Source organism: Rhincodon typus, chromosome 12, assembly GCF_021869965.1.
Source record: "Rhincodon typus isolate 14 chromosome 12, sRhiTyp1.1, whole genome shotgun sequence".
In the NCBI taxonomy this organism is placed as follows: domain Eukaryota; kingdom Metazoa; phylum Chordata; class Chondrichthyes; order Orectolobiformes; family Rhincodontidae; genus Rhincodon; species Rhincodon typus.
In genome coordinates this window covers 31,877,992-31,902,730 of record NC_063343.1, presented here as the reverse complement: position 1 = coordinate 31,902,730, position 24,739 = coordinate 31,877,992, and the positions used below count along the sequence as shown (strand labels likewise).

General features: G+C 41.0%; 1 protein-coding gene across 1 annotated transcript in view; it reads right to left on the bottom strand.

Annotated features, from left to right (window-relative positions):
• Positions 1-6,247, bottom strand: part of unc5a (unc-5 netrin receptor A) — a 264,346-nt gene extending 258,099 nt beyond the window's left edge. Inside the window, exon 1 of the mRNA XM_048603964.1 lies at positions 6,064-6,247. Coding sequence (XP_048459921.1) covers positions 6,064-6,247 — 184 coding nt within the window. The remainder of the gene's footprint in view (positions 1-6,063) is intronic.
• Positions 6,248-24,739: the final 18,492 nt, after the last annotated feature.

The window sequence follows — 24,739 nt, the reverse complement described above, 5'->3', positions numbered from 1 at the left end:
TCATTTCCATAATGGTATTAGATTGCAGAAAAAAAATCTGAAAACTTGTAACAAAAACAGAAGTCGCTGGAAGCTCAACAGGTCTGGCAGCATCTGTGAAGATAAAATTCAGAGTTAATGTTTTGGGTCTGGTGACCCTCCCTCAGAACTTTGTAATTGCATCTCACTGGAAATTTGGATTTTATTCTATGATTTGGACTTTATTCAGTTGTGGATAGTTTTCAATAAGATCAAAACTTTGATGATGAGAGAACACAAATAAAATTTGGCGTCAATTAAATTTAAGGTCGAAAGCAATTTGGAAATTTCTGGAAAATTTAAATGCTGCTCCAATGCAATGTACTACTTTCAGTTGCCTGAAAGCTGTGGTAACAAGTATACTCAATATAATAAGGTGTATTGTAATGCAAAAGCACACTCCCAATGAATAATTTCAATCTGATTTTCCAGATGGAAACTAACAAAATTAGACAAACTTTTACTCGTGAATTATCAAAACGTGGGAAAGATAGAGTACTGAAACAACCAAGAGATTTAAAGTGGCATACGTGAACTCTAAATACATGAATTGCGTTGTATTGCTTTTGTTACACTGCTAATAGGAACACTAGACGCTAGACTATGTTTTATTCATATCGTGAACAAAGCAGACCTTTGTCTTCCGTGAAGAGAAAGTAAAATTATTGCACCTTATACACTCTCTCTCTCTGCACCTTCTCTTCGGCTATAACACTGTATTTTGCACTCTGTTTTGCTACTCTGATGCACTTTGAATGGTACGATCTGCTTGTATGAATCGCAGAAAACCAGTATACAATTTCAGCAGGGAATAAAGAAGGCAAAACACCACTTTTCACTGTATCTCAATATATGTGACAACAATAAATCAAACTGAAACTACATTTTCAGCCATTGAACAATGCATTGAGTTGATTAGTAGAAATTCTGTTTGAATTTCTAGAGCAGATTACCCAAGTTAATGGTGAATTGGCCAAATTCTAAACATACATAATTGTTTGCCGAACATTCATGCAGTGGATTGCACAAACAATTAGCATCAGCTAAATATTAATTAAAATTTCAGACTAAAATGAAATTTTCAAAGTATTCAATACAAAGATATGCCCAATGTTGTTCCAAGAACTCACGTTATACCCTCACAAATGTGGCAGTAGGTGTGTGTAATATTCATCTTGCTAACTCGGGCTCCACTACGTCAGACCCCTGACTCCCAACTCAATCGTTTAGCTTTGTCTTTTGCCTGAAGTTGTATCCATCTGAAACCCAGTGAAATGGTTACCATTGACAAGGTGCAAATCTGCAAACACACACTCACAATTACAACAGTCTCAATGACACAGAGACTGTCTTATTTGGTCATTTTAAGTGGTCTAGTGGGCTCTTGTACTACTCCAACAGTAGCAATTGATCTTGTCCAACACATGATTCCTTGCCCTTCCTGCCTTCAATGCTTTGTCCTTTCTAACCACATAACCTATACAGGAACAGTCTGTATACCCTTTTGTTTAGGCTTTGTTCCTTAGTCGTTCTTCCGCATTACAAACTCAGATCACATGGACATTTCTTGAAACCTAATTAAGTCATAATTGTATGAATTATAGAAAACCAGTTTGCATGTTCAGCAGGGAATAAAGAAGCCAAATGAAATTTTGTCATTTATTGCCAAAGGAAGAGAGTATAAAAATAGGGACGTATTGCTGCAACCATATAAGGTATTAGTGAGACTGCACCTGGAGTATTGCATAAAATTTCGGTCTCCTTACTAGTGGAGGGAGGCAGTTCATAGAAGGTTCTCAGATTGATTCCAGAGATGAAGGGTTCATCCTGTGAAGCAAGATTGAACTGTTTAAACTTTTCCTCTCTGGTGTTAAAAAGAATGAGATGAGATCTAATTGATGTAAAGAAAATGCCAAAGGAAATTGACAGTGTAGATGCTTCCTCATGTGGGGCAACCTAGAACAAAAGGTCATGTTTAAGATTCTTGCGAAGATTTGTAGCTCGGGTTGTGGGTGAGGTTGTTGATTTGCTCGCCAAGCTGGCTGGTTATAGTTCAGACGTTTCATCACCATGCTAGGTAACATCATCAGTGCTGCCTCCAATAAAGCGATATTGTTCTACTCTGCTTAGTATTTATATGATTCGATCTGTTGGTGTTTTGTGTCATTTTCAGTTCTTTTTTGCAAGGGTTTATATATGGGGTCTAATTCCACATGTTTATTGATTGCATTATGGGTAGAGAACCAGGCCTCTAGGAATTCCCACGTGTGTCTATGGTTGGTTTGGGCTAGGATGGTCACACCATCTGAGTAAAATTGATGACCTTCGTTGTCCGAGTGTACTGAAATGAGGGAAAGTTTGTTGTGTCCTTTTGCTGCGAGCTGGTGTTCGTGTATCCTTATGGCTAGTTTCCTTCCTGCTTGGTCAATGTAATGTTCTTGGCAGTCCTTGCAGAGTATTTTGTACACTAAGTTAGTCCTGCATGTCGTGGGTATGGAGTCTTTAGACCTTGCAATTGTTTGTCATAGTGTGGCTGTGGGTTTGTGTGATTCCTAGTGGTTGTAGGAGTCTCGTTGGCAGTTACAATATGTTCTTGACATACGGTAGTGTGGCCAGTGTATTAGGTCATATTGTGTCCTCTTAGTGTTGTCTATCTAGTAGGCATCTGAAGTTGGTGACGTATCTATTGATAGCGAAGACCTTGTATGGGGGCTATTCCTCCTTCTTGCAAAGTTCTGATGTGTTGCAGTGGGTTGGGGCTCATTTAAATAGTGCCCTAACACAGCTTTGTTTGTGGACATTATGGTGATTGTTGTGGAAATTCCTGTATACCGTGGTTTGGAATTCCGCACTTGTCATTCGTTCTACCCTGATGTCTAGGAACGGAAGTTGATTGTTGTTTTCCTCTTTTCTTGTGAATTTGATCCTGGTGAATACATTGTTGATGGGGTGGTGGATCTCTTCTAACTTAGTGCGTTTAATGATGACAAATGTGTCATCCACATATCATATCCACAGTTTTGGCTGTATGCAGGCGAGGGTCATGTATTCCAATCTTTGCATGGCTGCCTCTGTTCATAGTTTTAGGATAAGTGGTAGCAGATTTAAAACAGAGATGAGGAGAACCATTACCCCAGAGTGTGGTGGATGCCAGAATATTTAGAAAATTAAAGAGGAGAGAGACAGCTTTTAAATTAGCAATGAGTTGAAGGGTTATGGAGAGTGGGCAAGAAATTAGAGTTGTAGCTGTGATCATCCTCAATGGATGGCTTGAGGGGCTAAGTTGTCTACTCCTGCTCCTAGTTCTTATAAGCAGAAATTCAATTAACCTGCTTTCAGAATATTCCCTAGTTTCTCTTGGTCTTAAAGGGATACTTGCACGAGGAGGAAAATACAGGTTTTACCCAAACTACACAAGTGATCTTAAGTGTATGAATCTCCTATTTCACAATACCGTTCCAAACAGACAAGACACAATTTGCATTTTTGAAATGGTTTAGAATTGCTTTTTTGTGTGGAAAGATTAATTGTATCTCTAATGATTATATATATTGAATTTTGTGCAAATTTGTATTATAAAAGAGATAATAGATTCTCTATGTGTCATGCACAGATATTTGCATGACAGGAAACAATGGTTGCAAAGTCCTTTAATTTCTGTTATTTTCCCTACTTTACATCTCATTCTTATACTTTTTCAACAAACATAACATTTTCTCTCTCCTCCTCTTGAACTGCTCCAGATCGTTAAGAAATATTATGTTACTAATTTACCATGACAAAATATGAAAGCTTTACATAATCTTCCATAAAACGTGGTCAATATTTCCCAGCTCTTCATTCAGGACTTTTAGGAATAAACTTGATATTTAATATTGCTTGAAGGCATTGAATTTTGAAAGATTGTGGGAAAACATAATTTATTTCATTTTTAGAACAAAAAACATCTGTGGATTAACCTGGAGTCGTTTCCTTGGAAAGGTCACTGAAGGTTCACGTTTGAAACTGGAGTCTTTTTAAACAAGACTTTCTAGAAATTACATGACTAGTGGTAATTCCTTGCTATACTGTAGATACTGGTAGAATTGTTTTGAACAGTTACGAGCTTGTAAAAGGTTTTTCTTTTTAACTTGGTTCAGTTGGAGGCAAGGTCTCTCCCTATTTATTTCAGAATCCCCTTCCCCTCCCCCATTTCTGAAGAAGGGTCTAGACCCAAAACGTCAGCTTTCCTGCTCCTCTGATGCTGCTTGGCCTGCTGTGTTCATCCAGCTCTACACCTTGTTATATGAGTTGGAGGAAAGCCTGTTATGAAGAAGCTGCTCAGCTGATTTCTCCTATTTCTGAAAACCCTTTGCATCAATTCAGGGTGATAGCTCTTTGTGCTTTTGAAAAGAAAACTAAAAGACCATATTTTCTGAGAAAATTGTGTATGCAAGACTTCAAAAGGAACAAATGCACAATGAATGACTTTATCTTTTTGCCTTCAAGAATAATCCATTGGCCAAAGTGGTATTTTTCCAGAAATTAAATCTTTGCAGAGAAATCTGTTTTTATTTCCACCTTCCTGAAGAGTGAGATTTGGGATATTTAGAGGGATAAATATTTGAACATTCAGTGAATTTTTAAGGATTACGTACTAGTATAACATTATTGAATACATTTTGTTTGATTAAATCCACAATTATGTTTATTAAAACATACAGATGATAGATGGTTTTCAAAAAAATACTGAAAGAACTGCAGATGCTGGAAATCAGAAACAAAAATAGAAATTGCTGGAAAAGCTCCTCAGTTCTGAGGACGGGTCACTCAACCTGAAATGTTAACTCTGATTTCTCTCCACAGATGCTGCCAGGCTTGCCGAGTTTTTCTAGCAAAAACTTTGATAATTTTTTATTCCTTTTAATCTGATATAGATAAGGTATTTAATTTGTCACCTTTAACAGGGAAAGTATCTTTACATTGTGATGTGGAGTAGTGAAACTGGAATGATGGTGTATTCTTCCAGTCGCAGTCATAACCATTTTCTCTATAATCCTATTTCCTACCAGTTTCATCACTGGTCAAAGTTTTACAGTTACGCCAGTTGAAGGGCACTATGCTGAATGATGGTGCAATCAAATCTTTTGGGACTTCCAGCCAATTATCTCACTTAGGGAAGCTGCTTCATCAGCAAGTGAAAATCCCAGCAATGCTACATTGTCAGTTTATGCCCAGATGTGTGTCTTTGCTGTGTAACATTATCTGAGGAATGTTGGATAGGTCAGATATAAAAATGGTCAGGTGCTGAGCTAAGCTCCTTCAGTAACATACCTTAACCCAAATCACAAGGGCATTCCATTACTGCTCCAGTGAGAGGTTTTCTATCTTCTATGCGAGGATTGTTGTAGACTGAATCAGGTTTAATTTGGAGAGAGGTTTAAATTTGCTTTTAGTACACAGTAAATGCATTAACGAAAATAATTTTTTCTTTCTTGTTCACAAAACTTTAGGGATTGCAGAGATTTATTCAGGCCCGATTATTACAGCTCTATGGAACTTCAACTAAAATGCAACAAAACTATCACAAAAGGCTGTTGAATCATCTAGTGTCCCTTAATAGGCACACAATGGCAATAAAAATGTTATGCAGTTACAGAGTACACATATCTGAGCTCATGGAGGAATTAACAGTAACAGGTTTGACATATAGGATCATGCAAATTACTATGGATTCATAATTATTGGGATCAAGTAGGTGTGGAATATGATCTCAACATACTGATGGATATATAGACAAGACTGTTGCATTTGAAGAAAAGTAATAATGTAATGATAAGGATAACAATCCATTATATTTCCCTGCTATTTCACTGCTGGATATCCCTGACCATTCCTCTCTATTGCTATGTCCTGCAAGATGGCAGCAGGGTAAGTCGCTCCATTTGGAGCTCTACTCTGCCTGCCAGTTGTCTTTCTCTTTCTTTGTCCTTTTTATGCCCTCCCTCCTCCTCCCTCCCTCTGTAGAAATTCTATCCCCCACCCCCATCCCTTTTAATTACCTACCCAAGGAGTTGAGAAGGCGCTGGGTCGCAACTGGCAACCATGTGGCGGGAGCTGAACGCATAGATTGTGTTCTGCAGTGATGGCGGATCGAGTGTGAGCCAGAACGATGGGGCAGATCAAGAGCGGGACTCTGGCGGAGGCATGGCGAGGGCGAAAGCTCGGAACGGGACTCTGGAGGAGGCATGGCGAGGGCTGGAAAGCTCGGAGCAGGACTCTGGCGGAGGCATGGTGAGGGCGAAAGCTCGGAACGGGACTCTGGAGGAGGCATGGCGAGGGCTGGAAAGCTCAGAGTGGGAATTCAGCAGTGGAAAGGCAAGTTGAACTCTCAAGTTATTTTTTTTTCTTAGCTTATTTCAAGTTAACGTGAATGGTGCCATGTATGTACGAAGGTTCACACTTTTCACTGTATTTTTACATTGAATACACATGGCAATAAATGATTCAATAAATGTACCGATTGTGAGATCTATGTAAAGCTTGTGGGAAAAGGAATTTGTTTCATTTTTAGAACAAAAAAAAAATTTTGTATTAACCTGGAGTGTTTTCCTTAAAAAGGTTACTGAAAGGTTCAATTTTGAAATTGGAGTCTTTTTAAACGAGACTCTATTGCTATGCACAGAATTGCAAGCCAATTATCTTGCACAGGTAAAAATGCGTAGAGCAAGAAGTATTCAAATTCAAGTACTTTCTCTTCGAAAAGATTCACTGAAGAATTTTGTTAAGTCAAACGTTGTCACTGTCCTGCTGTTCATGGAGAACAAAGGAGAGATAACAAGGATATTTCAGAAATATTATCACCAACTGCCATTCTGCAAGGATTCTCTGCTCTTGCATTCATGTGTTCCTGCTTGATGGGAGTATCTCACTGTATATACAAGGAAAGTGAGAGATGTATGGTGGGAGATGGGCGAGGAAATAGGGCGGTAGGTGAATGAAGAGTCAAGGTGGCAGTTAGATGAGGGTGGTGATGTGGGAAGGATGCCAGGTAAGTTGGTGAATGCTTAGCGTAGGTGTGGGGTCAGGTCAGTGAGTAGGCTATCAAGAGAGTTTGGAAGCAGTGAGAAGTGGAGGGGAAGGGTGAGTGGTTGTGGGAGCTAAGTGAGGCAAGTATTGGGTCCAGTAGTTCCACTTGGATTAAATGTGTGGGGAACACCAGTGATAGTCACACATCGCAGTGAGTGTCAGGTCCGTGCAGTTCTCAAGGGTTGGGCAGGTGTGTAGTGAGACAAGGTTCATTGTGAGTTAAAGGTTCACCTCAACAGTTATCCAGAAGTTACATTAGGTTTTCAATCCTCTAACTTTTCATGGGTGACTATTCAGCTGAAGTAAATCAAGACCCTCCAAAATCTATGGCTTTAAGGGGCTTTTTTGGAGGGTTCTAGACACAGGATAATTGCTCATCAGAATTTTCCATTTCCCTAACAGTTCCCCCAGCATCAGCCGAGTCTGGATTTTTGATTGTTCATAATGGTAATTCCAGTCTGCACTGTTGCAAGAACTACCTGACCATGACAATGCAAAATAAATAAATGCTGCCTCAACATTATGATTATTATTGACTCATTTGCCCTTTCAGGTTCCAGCCTCCCATCATCCTCTGGGTGAGAAAACATTCTCAAATCTATTAGCCTTCTACCTCTTACTTAAATCAATGCCTCTTGTTTAATGACACCTGTAATAATGGAAAAATGTCTTCCTATCCACTATATCTATGTCCCTCACAAGCATATGCACCTAACAGGTCCCTTTTCAACATTTGTTGCTACAAGGAACACAACTCCAGTATATCCAATCTTTCCTCATAGCACAGACTTTCCAATCCAGGCAGCATTCTGGTGAATCTCTTCTGCACCCTCTCCCGTGTAATCACATCCTTACTGAAGTGTTGTGACCAGAACTGTGCATAACACTCCAGTTGTGGCCAAACCAAAGTCCTGTACAGTGCCAACATAACCTCCCTGCTTTTATAATCCATGACATGACTGATAAAAGCAACTGTTCCATAATCCTACTTAACTACCCTATTAAACTGTACTGCCATCTTCAAGGATTTGTGGAAAAGAACCCCAAGACCTGTCTATTTCTCTGAGCTTCCTAATGCCCTGCTGGTCATTGAGTACTGCCATATCTTATTATTTCATCCAAGGTGCATTACCTCACACTTTCAAGGGAGAACTTCCATCTGCCACTCAGCTGCTCATTTGACCAACCTGTCTAGTTCTTCCTGTCACTTAAGATCATCTTCTTCACTATTAACTATTTAAGTCATCCACAAACTTACTTTTAAAAGTCTTTGGAATTAGACAGAGCAACCAGAAGACTGAAAAGAAAATCCCTCCCTCTTTGTTGCTGCCAACCCTTCCACTATAATTTATTTACATGCAGTACATTAATCTCTATGATCGGCAAAGTAAAGAATCTAAAGCTTTTACCCAAATCCATTAATTTGTAATTAAAGCTTTTATCAGCCTCAAATTCAAAAGTTCCTCACTTTTATCAGTCTAAATTGTTACTAGCAACAGGAATGCATTACTCATCAAACTGTAAATTTCCCGAGTTCACTGGGAGCATAACTTCTCGGATTTTGTGTTGTAATATCATTTTCCCATGGTGTCACTATAATACTGGTCATACCAACAACCATTTAAGTTAGTCTGGTTTTACAGCTGAATGCTCCATTGTTCCTCATTTAGATGTGTGTTAATGAGCTTAATGGAGAATGTACTGACAGATATTTTATGGGGAGATATAAATAACCGTCAGAAACTGAACTGTAGTGGAATCCCAGAAAAAAAGAAACTCTAATTTGCAGACCTGAAGCTTGTGCTGTGCTATTCCATTGCAAGTACAGGAGAGTAGATTCAGGGTCATGTAGTCCAGGCTCACTGGATTATTGTAGAAACGAAAAAAAAAAATTTTGAACCAATGGAAGCCTGATATATTGATTGTTTGATTGGCCAATTATTAATACTCTCAACCAAGATGGAGGACTCTGTAGGAATCTGTCACTGTGGTACAAACTAGAAATAAAAGTCTCCAATGAGTGTACAAGGTGTAGACCTGGATGAACACAGCAGGCCAAGCAGCATCAGAGGAGCAGGAAGGCTGACATTTCGGGCCTAGACCCTTCCAATGAGTATGAAGTTCTCATAACCGAATGAATGGAAGTTAAATCCTCCATTTAACCAGGAAATTCCAATGTATAGCCAGCTGTAAAAATGATACAAAGGTTCATCTACAAACAAGTAGTAATTTGGGTCTAGTCACTGTCCTGTTAATATGCTTAAAAATACAGTTCTTCAGCAAAATTCTTAACTGCCACACAGATTATAAATTTTGTCATTTTTGTCTTCCAAGTAACATACATAAGAAAAACTTCTAACAAGAAGTAGTTGCCCAATAAAGGCTCTAAAAGGCAAGGAAGCAATATTTCTGTCAGTTTTAAAAGGTCACAATTCCTGTTACCTTCCATTACAGATCACTACAAAGGTATCTAATTTGCTCAATTCTGGCAGCTGCCATTCTGGTTTATTACATGTTCACTCTCTTTCAGCTGTCTCCTGCTAGCAACCAGAAACACTACTGCCTACATCCTAATTGGTGGTCAGTTGTCAAGTTCCTTTCAAAAAAATGTATTTGCATTCATTATGTGTTTTCCAAGTCAGATAACTCTATTCTTTCAATGAGAACAAAAAGTTGTTTGGGATCTCAGCCACTACCCTTCACTGGATGTGGTCAAATAACAGAAAAGAATAAATTTTCTTCAGAAGTGCAGTTGAGCTACAGACAATAAATATTACCATTACTCAATTTGTGGATTTGTCAAGCAAGTTATTATTCCACCTCAAAAGCATGAGTAAGGCAGCAGTACTGGAGAGGAAGACAACCTTGTGAAGATGGAAGTGCATGGTTTTGATGAAGTCTAGAATGTGAGGTGCAAATCTCTCAAATCTGTCAAAAATTATTCAAAAAGCTTACGCAGGCAAGTTTACCCTGATAAACTGACAGGAGAAACTGGATCAGAGATAGTAGGAACTGCAGATGCTGGAGAATCTGAGATAACAAGGTGTAGAGCTGGATGAACACAGCAGCCAAGCAGCATCAGAGGAGCAGGAAAGCTGACGTTTCAGATCTGAACCCTTCTTGTGTAGAGCAGGATGAACGCAGCAGGCTAAGCAGCATCACAGGAGCAGGAAAGCTGACATTTCAGGTCCGGACCCTTCAGACCTGAAACATCAGTTTTCCTGCTCCTCTGATACTGCCTGACCTGCTGTGTTCATCCAGCTGTACACCTTGTTATCTCAGGAGAAACTGGAGTCGGTTTTACACAAATAGTGCTGGCAATGGAAGTCAAAACAACCACCTTCCCAAAATTGACACTTACTGATTTTTGATAAAATTTGATGCAATTATTCCTAATTTGACATTTTTGTTTAGCAGCAAACCAAATACTTTGATTTAAAAACAGAAAATCTGATGATTAGACAGCTTACGTAGAGAGAAATGGAATGTGTGTGTGAATGTTTCAGATCGATGACCCTTCATAAAGTTGAATGAAGGCTTTACAATGAAGGCCAGTTTTCCAGCTGTAGATCAAAGATTGTCTAGCAGAAGAGTCAATGGAATAATTTTCCCAGATTCCTAGCGGGATTCCTCTCCTGGGAAGTCTGCCTCAGGAAAATTAGAAAAAAATTGTTGCTGCAGATTTTAACTGATTCCAATAGTGGGTGCAGTTTTGTTAAACAGGTTCTTTTAAGCCTACCTTGTGCCATAAGCATGAATCTTCAGGCCATCGCTGCCATGGGCTTTTACCCATCCCTCCACCCTGCTGTAGGTAGAGTCACATTTGAGCTCAATAACATTTGTGTGAATGAGGAACAATGGAATCCAATTGTAAAACTACCCACCAAATCTAAACAATAGCAGGTTTTAATAAAGGCAGAGAAAGGTGATCAACCCACATTGTAGCAATCCCAAGTAACGTGGAAAAAGTTGAAATTTGAGATTCCAATTATCAAGCCTCGAAAGCTAAATCTAAAGTGGTCACTCTTTCTTTTATTTAGTTGGTGATGATACTATGGCTTTAAGAGATGTATTTTGTCCTTTTTTCTAAAAGAAAGAAAAAAAGTTTGAGAAATAATAAGAACTGCTGATGCTGGAGTCAGAGATAACACAGTGTGGAGCTGGAGGAACACAACGGGCCAGAGCAGCATCAGAGGAGCAGGAAAGTTGATGTTTCGGGTTGGGACCCTTCTTCCGAAATGGGGGAGGGAGAAGAGAGCTCTGAAATAAATAGAGAGAGGAGGGGTGGGGCTGGGAAAGGTAGGTGCGATGGTGATAGGTGAGTGCAGGTAGGCAGTGGTGGGGATTGGTCAGTGAGGTGGGAGGAGCGGATAGATGGGAGAGAAGATGAACAGGTTGTGTCAGGTCAAGGAGGTGGGGATGGGAGGGAGTGTTGGTCATGGGATGAGGCCAGGGTGGGGAGATTTTGAAACTGGTAAAGTCCACATTGGGATCACTGGGTTGTAGGCTCCCAAGGCTGAATATGAGGTGCTGCTCCTCCAGTTTCTGGGTGGCATCATTGTGACACTGGAGGAGGCCCAGGATGGACATGTCACCCAGGGAGTGGAAGGGGGGAGTTGAAATGGTTCACGACTGGAAGGTGTTGTCGTTTGTCGTGAACAGAGCGCAGGTGCTCTACAAAGCGGTCTCCAAGCCTCCGCTTGGTCTCACCGATGTAGAGGAGGCCACAACGGGAGCAGCTGATGCAGTCAACCACATTGGTGGATATGCAGGTGAACCTCTGTCTGATGTGGAAGTTTCTTTTTGTTCCTTAGATGGAGGTGAGGTGGGAGTTATACGGGCAGGTGTAGCACTTCCTGCGGTTGCAGGGAAAGGTGCCGGGTGTTTGAGAAAGTGGTGATAAGCAGTCTGCTCAAAGCCAATAGAGTAAACAGCTTGAAAGGCCTTTTTTTTTGAAGTTGGAACAATAGAAGCAGCCTTAATGGGTTGAGTCAATCTCTCATAGAACCAGGATTTTTAGTTTTAGCTTTCAGCAGTTGCTGGCATCTTGAAGCTGGATGTGGAAGCTCTTATTCCTCTCTCTGTTACAGCTAAAAGCTTAGGTTCTCTTTTTGCTGCAAGAATTGCATGTGGAACTATCTATTTGACTGACTTTGCCTTTGCCAAGCATCTGTTTATGGGATGTTACTATATTGGAACAGTTAATTAGTAGTAGTGAATATATCTTTTTTTTTAAGCATTGCAATGGAGTTACAGTTAAGCCAATTCTTAGTTTTTATTTTGTTTGTGTTTTAACTGTAATGTAAAAATAAAGTGTGTTTTGATTAACGTAAAGTTCACCAATCAAATTGCATCTGGAACGCAATGCCTTATACCTAGTTTTAAAATAAGATAAAGTTAGCGTTTCGACTATATTCTTAATATACTTTGAGGGAGTATGCTCTGGTCCCTGACAAGTCCAAATTAAATATTTATGAAGTGTTTGGTATTGATTTAATATCATGCAACTTCATTGGAAAATAATTAGGTTATTTGCAGCTGTATTCAGCCTAATGTCTTAATTTACATAATTCACATTTTACCTTATTTTACAGGATATTTCACATGAAAAACCATTTATTAAAATGTCTCACCAATTTATTTAAACAGAATGATAGCCCTGTGAACTCAATGCTCTATAGCATGTGAAATGTACACAATGATAGACAGAATTTTCAAATGGTATGATAGGATCGTTAGGGTACACGAATGTGAGTGGGATAAGTAACAAAATAATAGAAGCACTTCTCTTGGTATGCCTGAAAAAAATTAACTGTCTTTACAGTGATACTAAGAACTGCTTTTGGAGCACAGCAATGAGGAACATTAAACCATTGGAGCTCAAAATTATAATTAATAAACAAACACATTTATGCACAAATAATTATAAAATTTCCTTTGCTTAAAAATGTACAACTTGTATTTTTAAATTATGAGCATTGCAAATTGAAATATTAACCTGATCCTATTTTCAAAAAGTTATCAGTATACTTGTTTGGACAATGCATGCAATAATAGAACAGTTTTTTTAAAAAAATATCATAATAGTTCAAGAACTCTGCAAGAGTTTACATTCATATTTCTAAAACTGTTATTATTAATGATTATTGCACTGTAAAATGTTGAAGCTTGGTTAAAAAAAGTACTGTTTTTCCATTTTTATGGTCTCCAGTGTGACCACTTAGTTAGAGTCTCAAAAAATATTTTGTGTAGAATAGAGGAATGTAAACTTTTGTCTTTAAATAGATGCATAACACATTAAATATGAAAGTGCAGATAGATAAAAAGGCAAACTGGATTCTTATGTTGCAATTGGACAGAGTACAAAATCTAGATGTTACTTCCGCAAGACATTGGACCTTTCTCTAATTTAGCTTAACCAATGTTTTGGACTAACTAACATGGAAAATGACAAAAGCAACAGAAAAATGCACATTTGTAATTGCACCTTGCCTGGGCTGTGGTGAAACTGGTGAAAGAAACTGAAGAGGTGAGAACACATTTTTTCCCACGAGGACTGAAAAATATATCTTTGAGGTTATAATGGGTCATGATACAATTTCATTGAAATAGTAACAACATAGTACACCTTTAAGACAACTACTATTAATAAGCAAGTTAAAAGACACGTCTTTACACAGAAGGGGAACACCGCTACACACCATTTTTCTATTACGGTCCATATTTTATTTTGAACAGAAAAAAGGAAGAAATACTTGAATGACACATTTGTTAATATGCTAACATAATATTTCATTCTATAATGTTATAAGTATACTAATCTACTAAAATACCAAGTAGATAGGGATGCTGACATATGTTTCAGACAGTACAAACTGAAGGTAATTTCTTTTAACTAGCTCTAAATTATTGCTCAATACCTCGCAGTGATCATTTCATAATCATTAATCTTTGATTAAAGTCAGATGTATGGAGTAACATTGCCTGTAAATTCTGTTATGATGTCCTTCATAGCAACAGAAATGCAATAAAATCACCGGTCACCAATCTATTATATTATTACTGAAGCATAATAGATATTGGGGATAATTTTGACACTACATAATAACTGGGTTTCAATTACTTTGGGGTATGATCTTCTCAGTTTTATTCCTGTTGCCTACTTCTACTAAAGTTATCTGTTTCCAGTGCCCATTTTCCACATTAATTCCTACTTTTGCAATGGCTCTTACCAGAAAATAAAAGTGGATAAGGAATGTCTGAAATTTTAGATATTATAGTGTCTTGGATGATGTGAAAAATAGCTGAACTAAAAATAAAACATCAGAAGAAACAACTGAAAATAGCAAAATGGAAGTATTGGAAAACATACCTGTAAAAGGCTAAGGGAAGGTTCACTTTATCGATACTGGTTTGAGAGCACTTGGGTATCAGGAGAGGTCTGGAGTTTTATACTTTGCAAAAGCACGGACGTCAAGGAGATATGATTGAAATCTTTGAAATAATGAAGGAACTAGATACTGCATATTTCAAATATGTTCTGTCGAATTTTATAATCAAAGTGTAACTTATGATACAATACTTACAAATTAGATGCCCAAAGAAACATTGATGAAATTTGTTGTCATCTGGATGAAGTTACAGCATGTACAGTGCTCTGTAGGTACTCAAGGCTCTCATGCATGAGATATTGCAAATGATACAACATTGCTGCTTACAGAAGGTTACAGCTTGCAATTGTCAACAGAATTTGGAAGTTATACTGGAATTATCATCACATGCCCAACCACCTCCAAAATCACCACCCAATCAAAAAAACACTTTCCAATCTTCAATACTTTTATAGATACTAATGGGAAGTGTTCAAAGTAAAAAGGGAAAAAAAAACGTTACTGCTGCCTATGATTTTCTTCTAGTTTGTTCATTGCGTTGATCAGCCAACTCATGTTTAACTGCTGGAGGTTTCAGGGCAGACAATATACCATCCTAGAACTTGCTTGATTCTGAGTCAATGAGGAATTTCATAGAGCTTTTTCTGAAATTTTCTAACATTAATTTATTTGTTTTCCATCACTCTAAACCACCACCATATGGGGTGACTATATGTTGTACCTGGCTGTCAGAGTGTAATGAGGTGGTACCATCTGCTAGGCTTTCCTTTATTTCAGCATCTCCATAAAAGACTAAAAGCAAAGTTTAGCAATATTAAAATCCATAATTTTTTTTTAAAAATTCCTACACTCACATCAAGAGAACATTGTAAAAACTATTTCATCATTTTTACACTTGGTTTTGCTCCGTTCAAACTTGCCTAAGCAGAAAAAAGATCGTATTAAACTTCAGAGCAATTAGTAGGATCCACAAGTAAAATTTGATAATTATATGGACACTATTACTGAAAACTGCATGCAGCTTAATACTATTACAGTTCTTGGCAGACCTCACTATGAAGGGTTCATCTCAAGGACCTCTTTAAGAATTACTGAATGTGTTTTCTAGAATGTATAGCCTGTGAGGAGTGATAAATCTAACAGCCTTTAAGACATTGGTCAAGGCTGCTTTAATATTGGCTCATTAAATAATACTTGATGGAAAATATGATGCTTGCTTTAATTCTATTTTTATATTTTATTTAACAAAAGTAAATTGTGGTGCATCACAGGGATAATCAATGTAAAATAAACAAAGGGAGATAGATTTACTTGACTACCTCAGCAAGTAGCTGATGAAGCATTATCTTAAATAGGCCGGTTTACAGATAGTTCCCAGTCAGTGATCGGTAACAGCCTGGATTTAACCAGGCACAAGGTCGCTCAATGCTTTGAGTTCCTGCCTTTCCACTCTCAATGGGACCTGCTGTGTATTGTACAAATGCTAGCAGGAGGTTGAACGGACATAATACATGCTTCTCCAAGTGGCAGGCTTTAGGCAGATTGGCAACAGTGGAGAGAAGGGAGAATTGGGTACTACACTAAAAGATTAGCAGGTACCAGAACGTTGCACACTATGGGGTTGTGGAGGTTTAAACTGTTCTTACAAATGTACAGATGCGTGCTTGCTCCAAGCAAGTCAACTGTCCTCCCACTAGCTTCTTATTCTCTACCAAATCATCTTTAGAGATCACTTTGTCAGCAATCCTGTCATATCCATTAGCATTGCAACCCACAGTTTTTTTAGGCTCAAATTGTATCACAATTGTATATCTTATAAATCAGAATACGATGATGAATTCTATTAGAGTCCAGTTAAAGGTTGAAAACATATATTAAATAGATACAGAATTTATAACATTAGAATGTCTGAAAGCCTGATTTTAGCAAATAATTTTGGCCCTAATTGCTTATTACCATAATTTGAACTTGCCGAGAGGTGCTAAACAAGTAACTGCAGTATTAGCATTCAAGTACTGATTAGACACAATTTTTTTACAGAAGTACTTAATACAAGTTCATACTCACTTCCATTGATGATGTGAAGTAAACTGGCTAGCATATCGTGACACATTTTGGTTCTGGCAAGAAACTGCACACAGTTTTGGATTTGATCCTAATGAAGAGGTACAGCAGTAGAGGAATGTCATTTAGCTGTGGGGCAGGGATTTAGGGACATCCCATAGTCCTCATGACCATTTACCCTACAACAGCTGGTGCTGCTCTGCCTGGCATCATTTATTTCTATTGCTCATCTAAACCATGCTGGGGGAAGGGAGGCGGGTGGGGAACAGTGCACTGATGTGATGTCTATTATAACACTTACTCTGTTCACTCCCAAACAAAGTCAATGCAACCAAGCCAGGGGATCAACCCTGGTTCAATGAAGGGTGCAGGAAGTTATTTCAGAAACAGCACCAAGGATACCTAAAATTCTCACAATCCTTAGACTTATAAATCTTTGGCAATTCTAAAAACCTATTCCTTTGATATAATACTGTCATTATCTTACCTTGTTAGTTATGAGTCTTGTTCTAAAAGGAACCGACGCAACCCCGCCCACAGCCTACGCCGACACAACTCCGCCCACAGCCGACGCCGACGTCGCTCCGCCCACCGCCTCTAGAGCCAGCAGCTCCAGAGGAGATAGTAGCACCCAGCCCTGCCGGGTCTTCACCATCCCCCCCAGACCTACCCCTTACTGAGGATGAACAGTCAGTCCTCAGTAAAGGGCTCACCTTTGTCTCCCTCCACCCAAACATCAACGAATACCGCTCACTTTTGGACATTGAGCAGTTTTTCCGCCGCCTTTGCCTCCATGTTTACTTCTTCAACCGTGAACCTAACCCTCCCTCTACTGACCCCTTCTCCTGCCTCCAACACACCCCCTCTTCCTGGACACCACCCCAAGGCCTCCTACCCTCCCTCAACCTCTTCATCTCCAACTGCTGTCGAGACATCAATCGCCTCAACCTCTCCACCCCTCTCACCCTCTCCAACCTCTTCCCCGCAGAAAGTGCAGCCCTCCGCTCCCTCCACTCCAATCCCAACCTCACCATAAAACCCGCGGACAAGGGAGGCGCAGTTGCAGTAGGGCGCACTGACCTCTACATCACTGAGGCCAGGCGCTAACTCTCCGACAACTCCTCCTACTGCCCCCTTGATCATGACCCCACCCCTGAGCACCAAACCATCATCTCCCAAACCATCCACAACCTCATCAACTCAGGTGACCTCCCACCCATGGCCACCAACATCATCGTTCCCCAACCACGCACCGCCCGCTTCTATCTCCTTCCCAAAATCCACAAACCTGACTGCCCTGGTCGACCCATTGTCTCCGCCTGCTCCTGCCCCACCGAACTTATCTCCAACTGTCTGGACTCCATTTTCTCCCCCTTGGTCCAGGAACTCCCTACCTACGTCCGTGACACCACCCACGCCCTCCACCTCCTCCAGAACTTCCAATTCCCCGGTCCCCAACACCTCATCTTTACCATGGACGTCCAGTCCCTATACACCTGCATTCCCCATACAGATGGCCTAAAGGCCCTCCGCTTCTTCCTGTCCCACAGGCCCGACCAGTCCCCCTCCACTGACACCCTCATCCGCTTAGCCGAACTCGTCCTCACCCTCAACAACTTCTCTTTCAATTCCTCCCACTTCCTACAGACAAAGGGGTTGGCCATGGGTACCCGCAAAGGCCCAAGCTATGCCTGCCTCTTTGTAGGTTACGTGAAACAATCCTTCTTCTGTACCTACACTGGCCCTAAACCCCACCTCTTTCTCTGTTACATTGATGACTGTATCGGCGCCGCTCGTGCTCCCACGAGGAGCTCGAACAGTTCATCCACTTCACCAACACCTTCCACCCCAACCTTAAGTTTACCTGGACCATCTCTAATACCTCTCTCTCCTTCCTGGACCTCTCTGTCTCCATCTTGGGCAACCACCTAGAAACCGATATCCATTTCAAGCCCACCGACTCCCACAGCTACCGAGAATACACCTCCTCCCACCCACCTTCCTGCAAAAATGCCATCCCCTATTCCCAATTCCTTCGCCTCCGCTGCATCTGCTCCCAGGATGAGACATTCCACTCCCATACATCTCAGATGTCCTCGTTTTTCAAGGACCGCAACTTCCCCCCCTCAGTGGTCGAGAACGCCCTCCACCGTGTCTCCCTCATTTCCCGCAACTCATCCCTCACACCCCGTCCCCGCAATAACAACCAAAACAGAATCCCCCTCGTCCTCACGTACCACCCCACCAACCTCCGGATCCAACGCATCATCCTCCGACACTTCCGCCATCTGCAATCCGACCCCACCACCAAAGACATCTTTCCCTCCCCACCCTTATCTGCTTTCCGGAGGGACCACTCTCTCCATGACTCCTTTGTCCGCTCCACACTCCCCTCCAGCCCCACCACACCCGGCACTTTTCCCTGCAACCGCAGGAAGTGCTACACCTGCCCCCATACCTCCTCCCTCACCCCCATCCCAGGCCCCAAGACGACTTTCCACATCAAGCAGATGTTCACCTGCACATCTGCCAATGTGGTATACTGCATTCGCTGTAACCGTTGTGGCCTCCTCTACATCGGGGAAACCAAACGGAGGCTTGGGGACTGCTTTGCAGAACACCTACGCTCGTTTCGCAATAAACAACTGCACCTGCCAGTCGCAAACCATTTCAACTCCCCCTCCCATTCCTCAGACGACATGTCCATCCTGGGCCTGCTGCAGTGCCACAATGATGCCACCTGAAGGTTGCAGGAACAGCAACTCATATTCCGCTTGGGAACCCTGCAGCCCAATGGTATCAATGTGGATTTCACAAGCTTCAAAAATCTTCTCTTTCCCTATCACATCCCAAAACCAGCCCAGCTCGTCCCCACCTCCCTAACCTGTTCTTCCTCCCACCTATTCCCTCCTCCCACCTCAAGCCGCACCCCCATCTCCTACCTACTAACCTTATCCCACCCCCTTGACCTGTCCATCCTCCCTGGACTGACCTATCTCCTCCCTACCTCCCCACCTTTACTGGCTCCATCCCTGCCTCTTTGACCGGTCTGTTTCCTCTCCACCTGTCTTCTCCTTTATCCATCTTCTATCTGCCTCCCCCTCTCTCCCTATTTATTTCAGAACCCCCTTCCCCTCCCCCATTTCTGATGAAGGGTCTAGGCCCGAAACGTCAGCCTTCCTGGTCCTATGATGCTGCTTGGCCTGCTGTGTTCATCCAGCTCTACACCTTGTTATCTCAGATTCTCCAGCATCTGCAGTTCCTACTATCTCTTCTAAAAGGAATGTATGTTTTTTCTTTAAATATTTGTGTTTGCCTATATACTCGAAACTTTTTATTGTATATTTCTAATTCATCACAGCCAAATTCCTCCTCTGCATCATTTAATCAAGGCTGGATATGAGGCATAAGAGCCTAGTAGTAGATTAAATTTTAAAGTATGAAATTCAATGGATAATTCTGTCATACTATGGTCAATATTCCCTAAAGGCTCATTTACAACATTATTAATTAGCTTTTTTTTATAGAACATTTAGCCCTTTCTCATTGCATATGGGACTGACTTTAAAAAAAATACATTAATGAGGGGCACCAAGTAGATTTTTCACTTTCTGTGTATCTTTTTATTAGGTGAGCTGAAGGTTCTCTTGTGTTTTAAACCAGAACACGTAGAAAATAGTCACTTAATTCAAATGCAACCACAATATTGTCTTCACCAGAATTTCGATATATTTGGCAGAACAATATTGTTAATGAAGGGAGTCATCAAGCTGACACCATATAAACTTTCACTGCAGCTCAGGGAACAACAGGTTATTTAACGATGACCTCCAGGGCCCAGTACTGTTTGTAAATAATGTAAATTAATATTAAAGATTGTTTTGAAAGTGTCCCAATCGCTGTATTTCACAGTTGAAGAAAATATTCAGGAATATGAGGTGGTAGATAACTGGATGACCTACCTACAAGCAGTGCCATGTCACCTGCTGTGCATGCAAGTTTGGCAAGCCTATCTCGCAGTCTACGACAGGAAGCTTCTTTCATCAGTGCATCTATTTTTGTCTTTCTCCCATTTGCTACAAGGTTAATGCACAGTGTAAGCCAATTTGCTGTTCACAGATGTACCAAGCAAGTGACTGATACATTCTGATACAAGGTCAGCACTAACAGCCACTGAATGTCAATACTTAAAAAAGCCCTTAAACCATATTAAATTTTCCTGTGGTTTAAAATTTCCCACTATTTTGGAAATTACATGGTGTCATTGATGGCATTCATGTGTCCACTAAGGCAGTAACCTCCTGTCTTCTTTTGGTACAATATTCACTCTTCCTCCTCACCCAAATGCTCTGACTTAACAATACTATTCCTTTCGGTTTAACAGTACTGCCTTCTATCAGATGCATGTAGCTATGTTGAGGTTTACTCAGACATTTAGAGCACAGAGGGAGGCCATTCTGTCCATCATGACCATGCCAGTTGTCAAAGACCTGGCTACACTGATCCCTTTACCCACCTTTTGGCCTAAAACCCTGCACCCCATGGCAATACAAATGAATATCTAAACATTGCTTTCTAAATGCTTTTGATTCAACCACATTTTCAGGTAGTGTATCTCAATCTGCTGGCACCCTTTAGGTGAAAAAATATTCTCAACTCTCCTCTTAGCCTTCTACCTCTTACCTTAAATTAATGCCCCTGGTTTATTAACGCCTTTACTAATGTAAAAATGGCTTGCCATCCACCATATTCATATCCCTCACAATGTTGTACACCTCTATTAGGCCTTCACTGAAAATTTGTTGCTTCAAGGAAAACAACCCCAGTGTTTCCAATCTTTCTTCGTACCACAGACCCTCCAGGCCAGGGTTGCTTTGCCTGCTGTGTTCATCCAGCTCTACACCTTGTTATCTCAGCATCCCGATAAACCTGTTCTACACTTGCTTCAGTGCAACCACATACTTTTTATCATGTGGTGATCAGAACAGAACACTGTATATCGATTGTGGCCTAACCAGCATTTCATACAGTTCAAGCATAATCTCCCTGCTCATACATTCTATGCCTCAGCTAGTAAAGGCAAATATTCCATATACCACCTTACCCACCTACCCACCTACCCTGCCACCTTCAGGGATCTGTGCATATGTATACCAAGATCTCTCTGATCTTCAACACTTTTCAGGATTCTACCAATCATACAGTAATTCTTTATCTTATTAATCCTCCCCACGTGCTTTATGTCTGACTTTTCTGGATTGAATTCCACTTGCCTCTGCTCTGCCACCTGACTGGCCTGTTGATATCCTCCTGAATTTTATGGCTATCCTCACTATTTACCATCCTCCTAATTTTTGTGTCATGCGTGAACTTCTCAATTATACCCCCTACAATGTCACTTTTTGCGTTGATGAAATGTGCTGCTTGTTCTGACACGCTGAGAATGCTATCAGCTTGCTTTTCCAGCACGATAACTACAGAAAACTGCCTATTAAAAATTTAGCTTGAAGAGACACCCTGAAATAAATCTTGCATTGCAAGGTATTGTATGGAACTGTTTTGTGATGTGTGTATAATTATGCGCAAGTATATATGGAGGAGGAGAGTAACGAAGAGCAGGATTGAATTAGCCCAGACCTAGGGAAACACCTCAAATTTTATTTTTCTTTGTTACATTGATGTTATTGTATAGCAAAGGATGAAAAGCTCTATTTATAATGTTCATCTGTCTTTAAGCACCATTTTCCCATTATTTATCTAACAAGCGTCTCTAATCAGGACTCATACCTAACGTTCATATACTTCAACTCATCTTCACATTCTTATTGCTGAACCCCACACCCATATCTCTTGCATACACTGCCAGTTATTGAACTCAACAGCCCGACCAACCATACAGATTGCACACACTCGCAGGTACACTTCTCTCTTTCTTTCAGGATGAGCTGGTAGACAATCAGAATCAATGAGAGCTAAACAGAGGGGATAAGCACATCTACATGTTCTGATCCCCAAAGAGGAAACAGTACCACTTGTTATTGGGATGCCCATTACTGAATCCATTGAAGATGATGGTACATTTATATATTCCTACCTAATCCTCCTCCTCACAATCCAGAGCTACAATATTGTTCAGGCCAGTGTGTATATGCAGTATACACAACACAGCATATAGGTAGTGAAAATGATACAACAGATCTCCAAAAAGTTGAAACAATGCATCTTCTGAATTGTTCTGAAGGAACCAACAGGACTTAGTGTTGCGGGTGTGGAGATTTACGATGGGTTGGTGAATGCTGCACAAGCTTATCAGAATTCTGTGGAACTTCCCGTTTACAGCATTGTGAATCAACCTACTGCAGATGGACTGCAATGGTTCAGGAAGGCAGCTCATCATCACTTTCTATAGGGACAAGGCAATATGTGCTGACCCAGCCACCGATACCCATCTCCTATGAGTGGATAAAAAATTAAGAAAGGGTCGGTCCTTAATATATAGCAAGGAAGAGGAGAAATGTGAGGAGGAGATGGAAGAGGAAGAGTCGAAACAATATAAGCAGCACCTCTCTTCATAGGCTATAAAGAACATATAGAATCATAGGATTCCTACAGGCCATTTGACTCATCGAGTCTACACTGACCCTGCGAAGAACGTCTCACCCAGATCCACCCCACTACCCTAGCTCTGTAACGCTGCATTTCCCAAGGCTAATCCACCTAGCCTGCATATCCCTGGACACAATGGGCAACTTAGCGCGGCCAATCTACCTAAACAGCACATCTTTGGACTGTAAGAGGAAACCCATGCACACACGGGCAAGATGTGCAAACTACACCCAGACAGTCGCTCCAGGGTGGAATCGAACCCGGGTCACTGGCGCTGTGATGCTAATCACTGAGCCACTGTGTCGCCCTAATTTTTATTTGCTGCACACAGGTTTCATACTTATCAGTCATACCAGCAACCAAAGCACCCACTCTGACCTCTGATGGAGAACAGCATTCATTCATCCTTCTACCACAGTCACTCTGCCAATACCCAAGATGTTGCCAATCAGCCAGCCATCTCAAATAGCTGGTACTCTTGCCAAGACGTAGCAGTCCACAGCTGGTCCTTTGAGGCCCAATACTGGGCTAGGTCATCTGTGAAGACCATCTACAATCTTCTCTAGTGAAAGTAACTTTCTACCAGATATGGCAGCCAATGGGGTAGCACTGCATAGCATCACTTGAGTAGGCAAAGGTACATATGACATGGAGTAATGGAATATATCGACAAAATTTAAAACTAAACATTTCAAATTTATATATGAAATCAAGGTATATTGCATATAGTATTGTGAAGTAGGCTGTGTGATGATCAGTAACAGAGGCATAGTAAGGTGTCAGAGCATTGGGAAGGAATTGGGGATTTGGTTGCTGGTCTGACACAGACAGCCTGTTGGGACTCTCCAGCTTGTTACTGTTGTTTTTTTCTGTTATTGATAAGTAACACAAATGAATTAGTGCAGATTCAGTTTATTTGAAAATCCTCACATAGGTGTATTAAACAGCTTAGACCATAACTGTGTATGCATCCTCCTTCTAGCACGCTTCTGCTGGAATACACACAGCTGGTCATGTGGTTTCATCCTGCTTCTTGGTATAGAAACACACAAAGTAGGAGCAGAGTAGGCTATTCAGCTCCTGGAGTTGACACCACAACATGACTATGGCTTAGAGATAGTAGGAACTGCAGATGCTGGAGAATCCGAGACAACAAGGTGCAGAGCTAGATGAACACAGCAGGCCGAGCAGCATCATAGGAGCAGAAAGGCTGACGTTTCGGGCCGAGACCCTTCATCAGAAATGGGGGAGGGGAAGGGGGTTCTGAAATAAATAGGGAGAGAGGGGGAGGCGGATAGAAGACGGATAGAGGAGAGGATAGGTGGAGAGGAAACAGACAGGTTGAAGAGGCGGGGATGGAGCCAGTAAAGGTGAGTGTAGGTGGGGAGTTAGGGAGGGGATAGGTCAGTCCAGGGAGGACGTACAGGTCAAGGGGGCGGGATGAGGTTAGTAGGTAGGAGATGGGGGTGCGGCTTGAGGTGGGAGGAGGGGATAGGTGGGAGGAAGAACAGGTTAGGGAGGCGGGGACGAGCTGGACTGGTTTTGGGATGCGGTAGGGGGAGGGGAGATTTTGAAGCTTGTGAAATCCACAT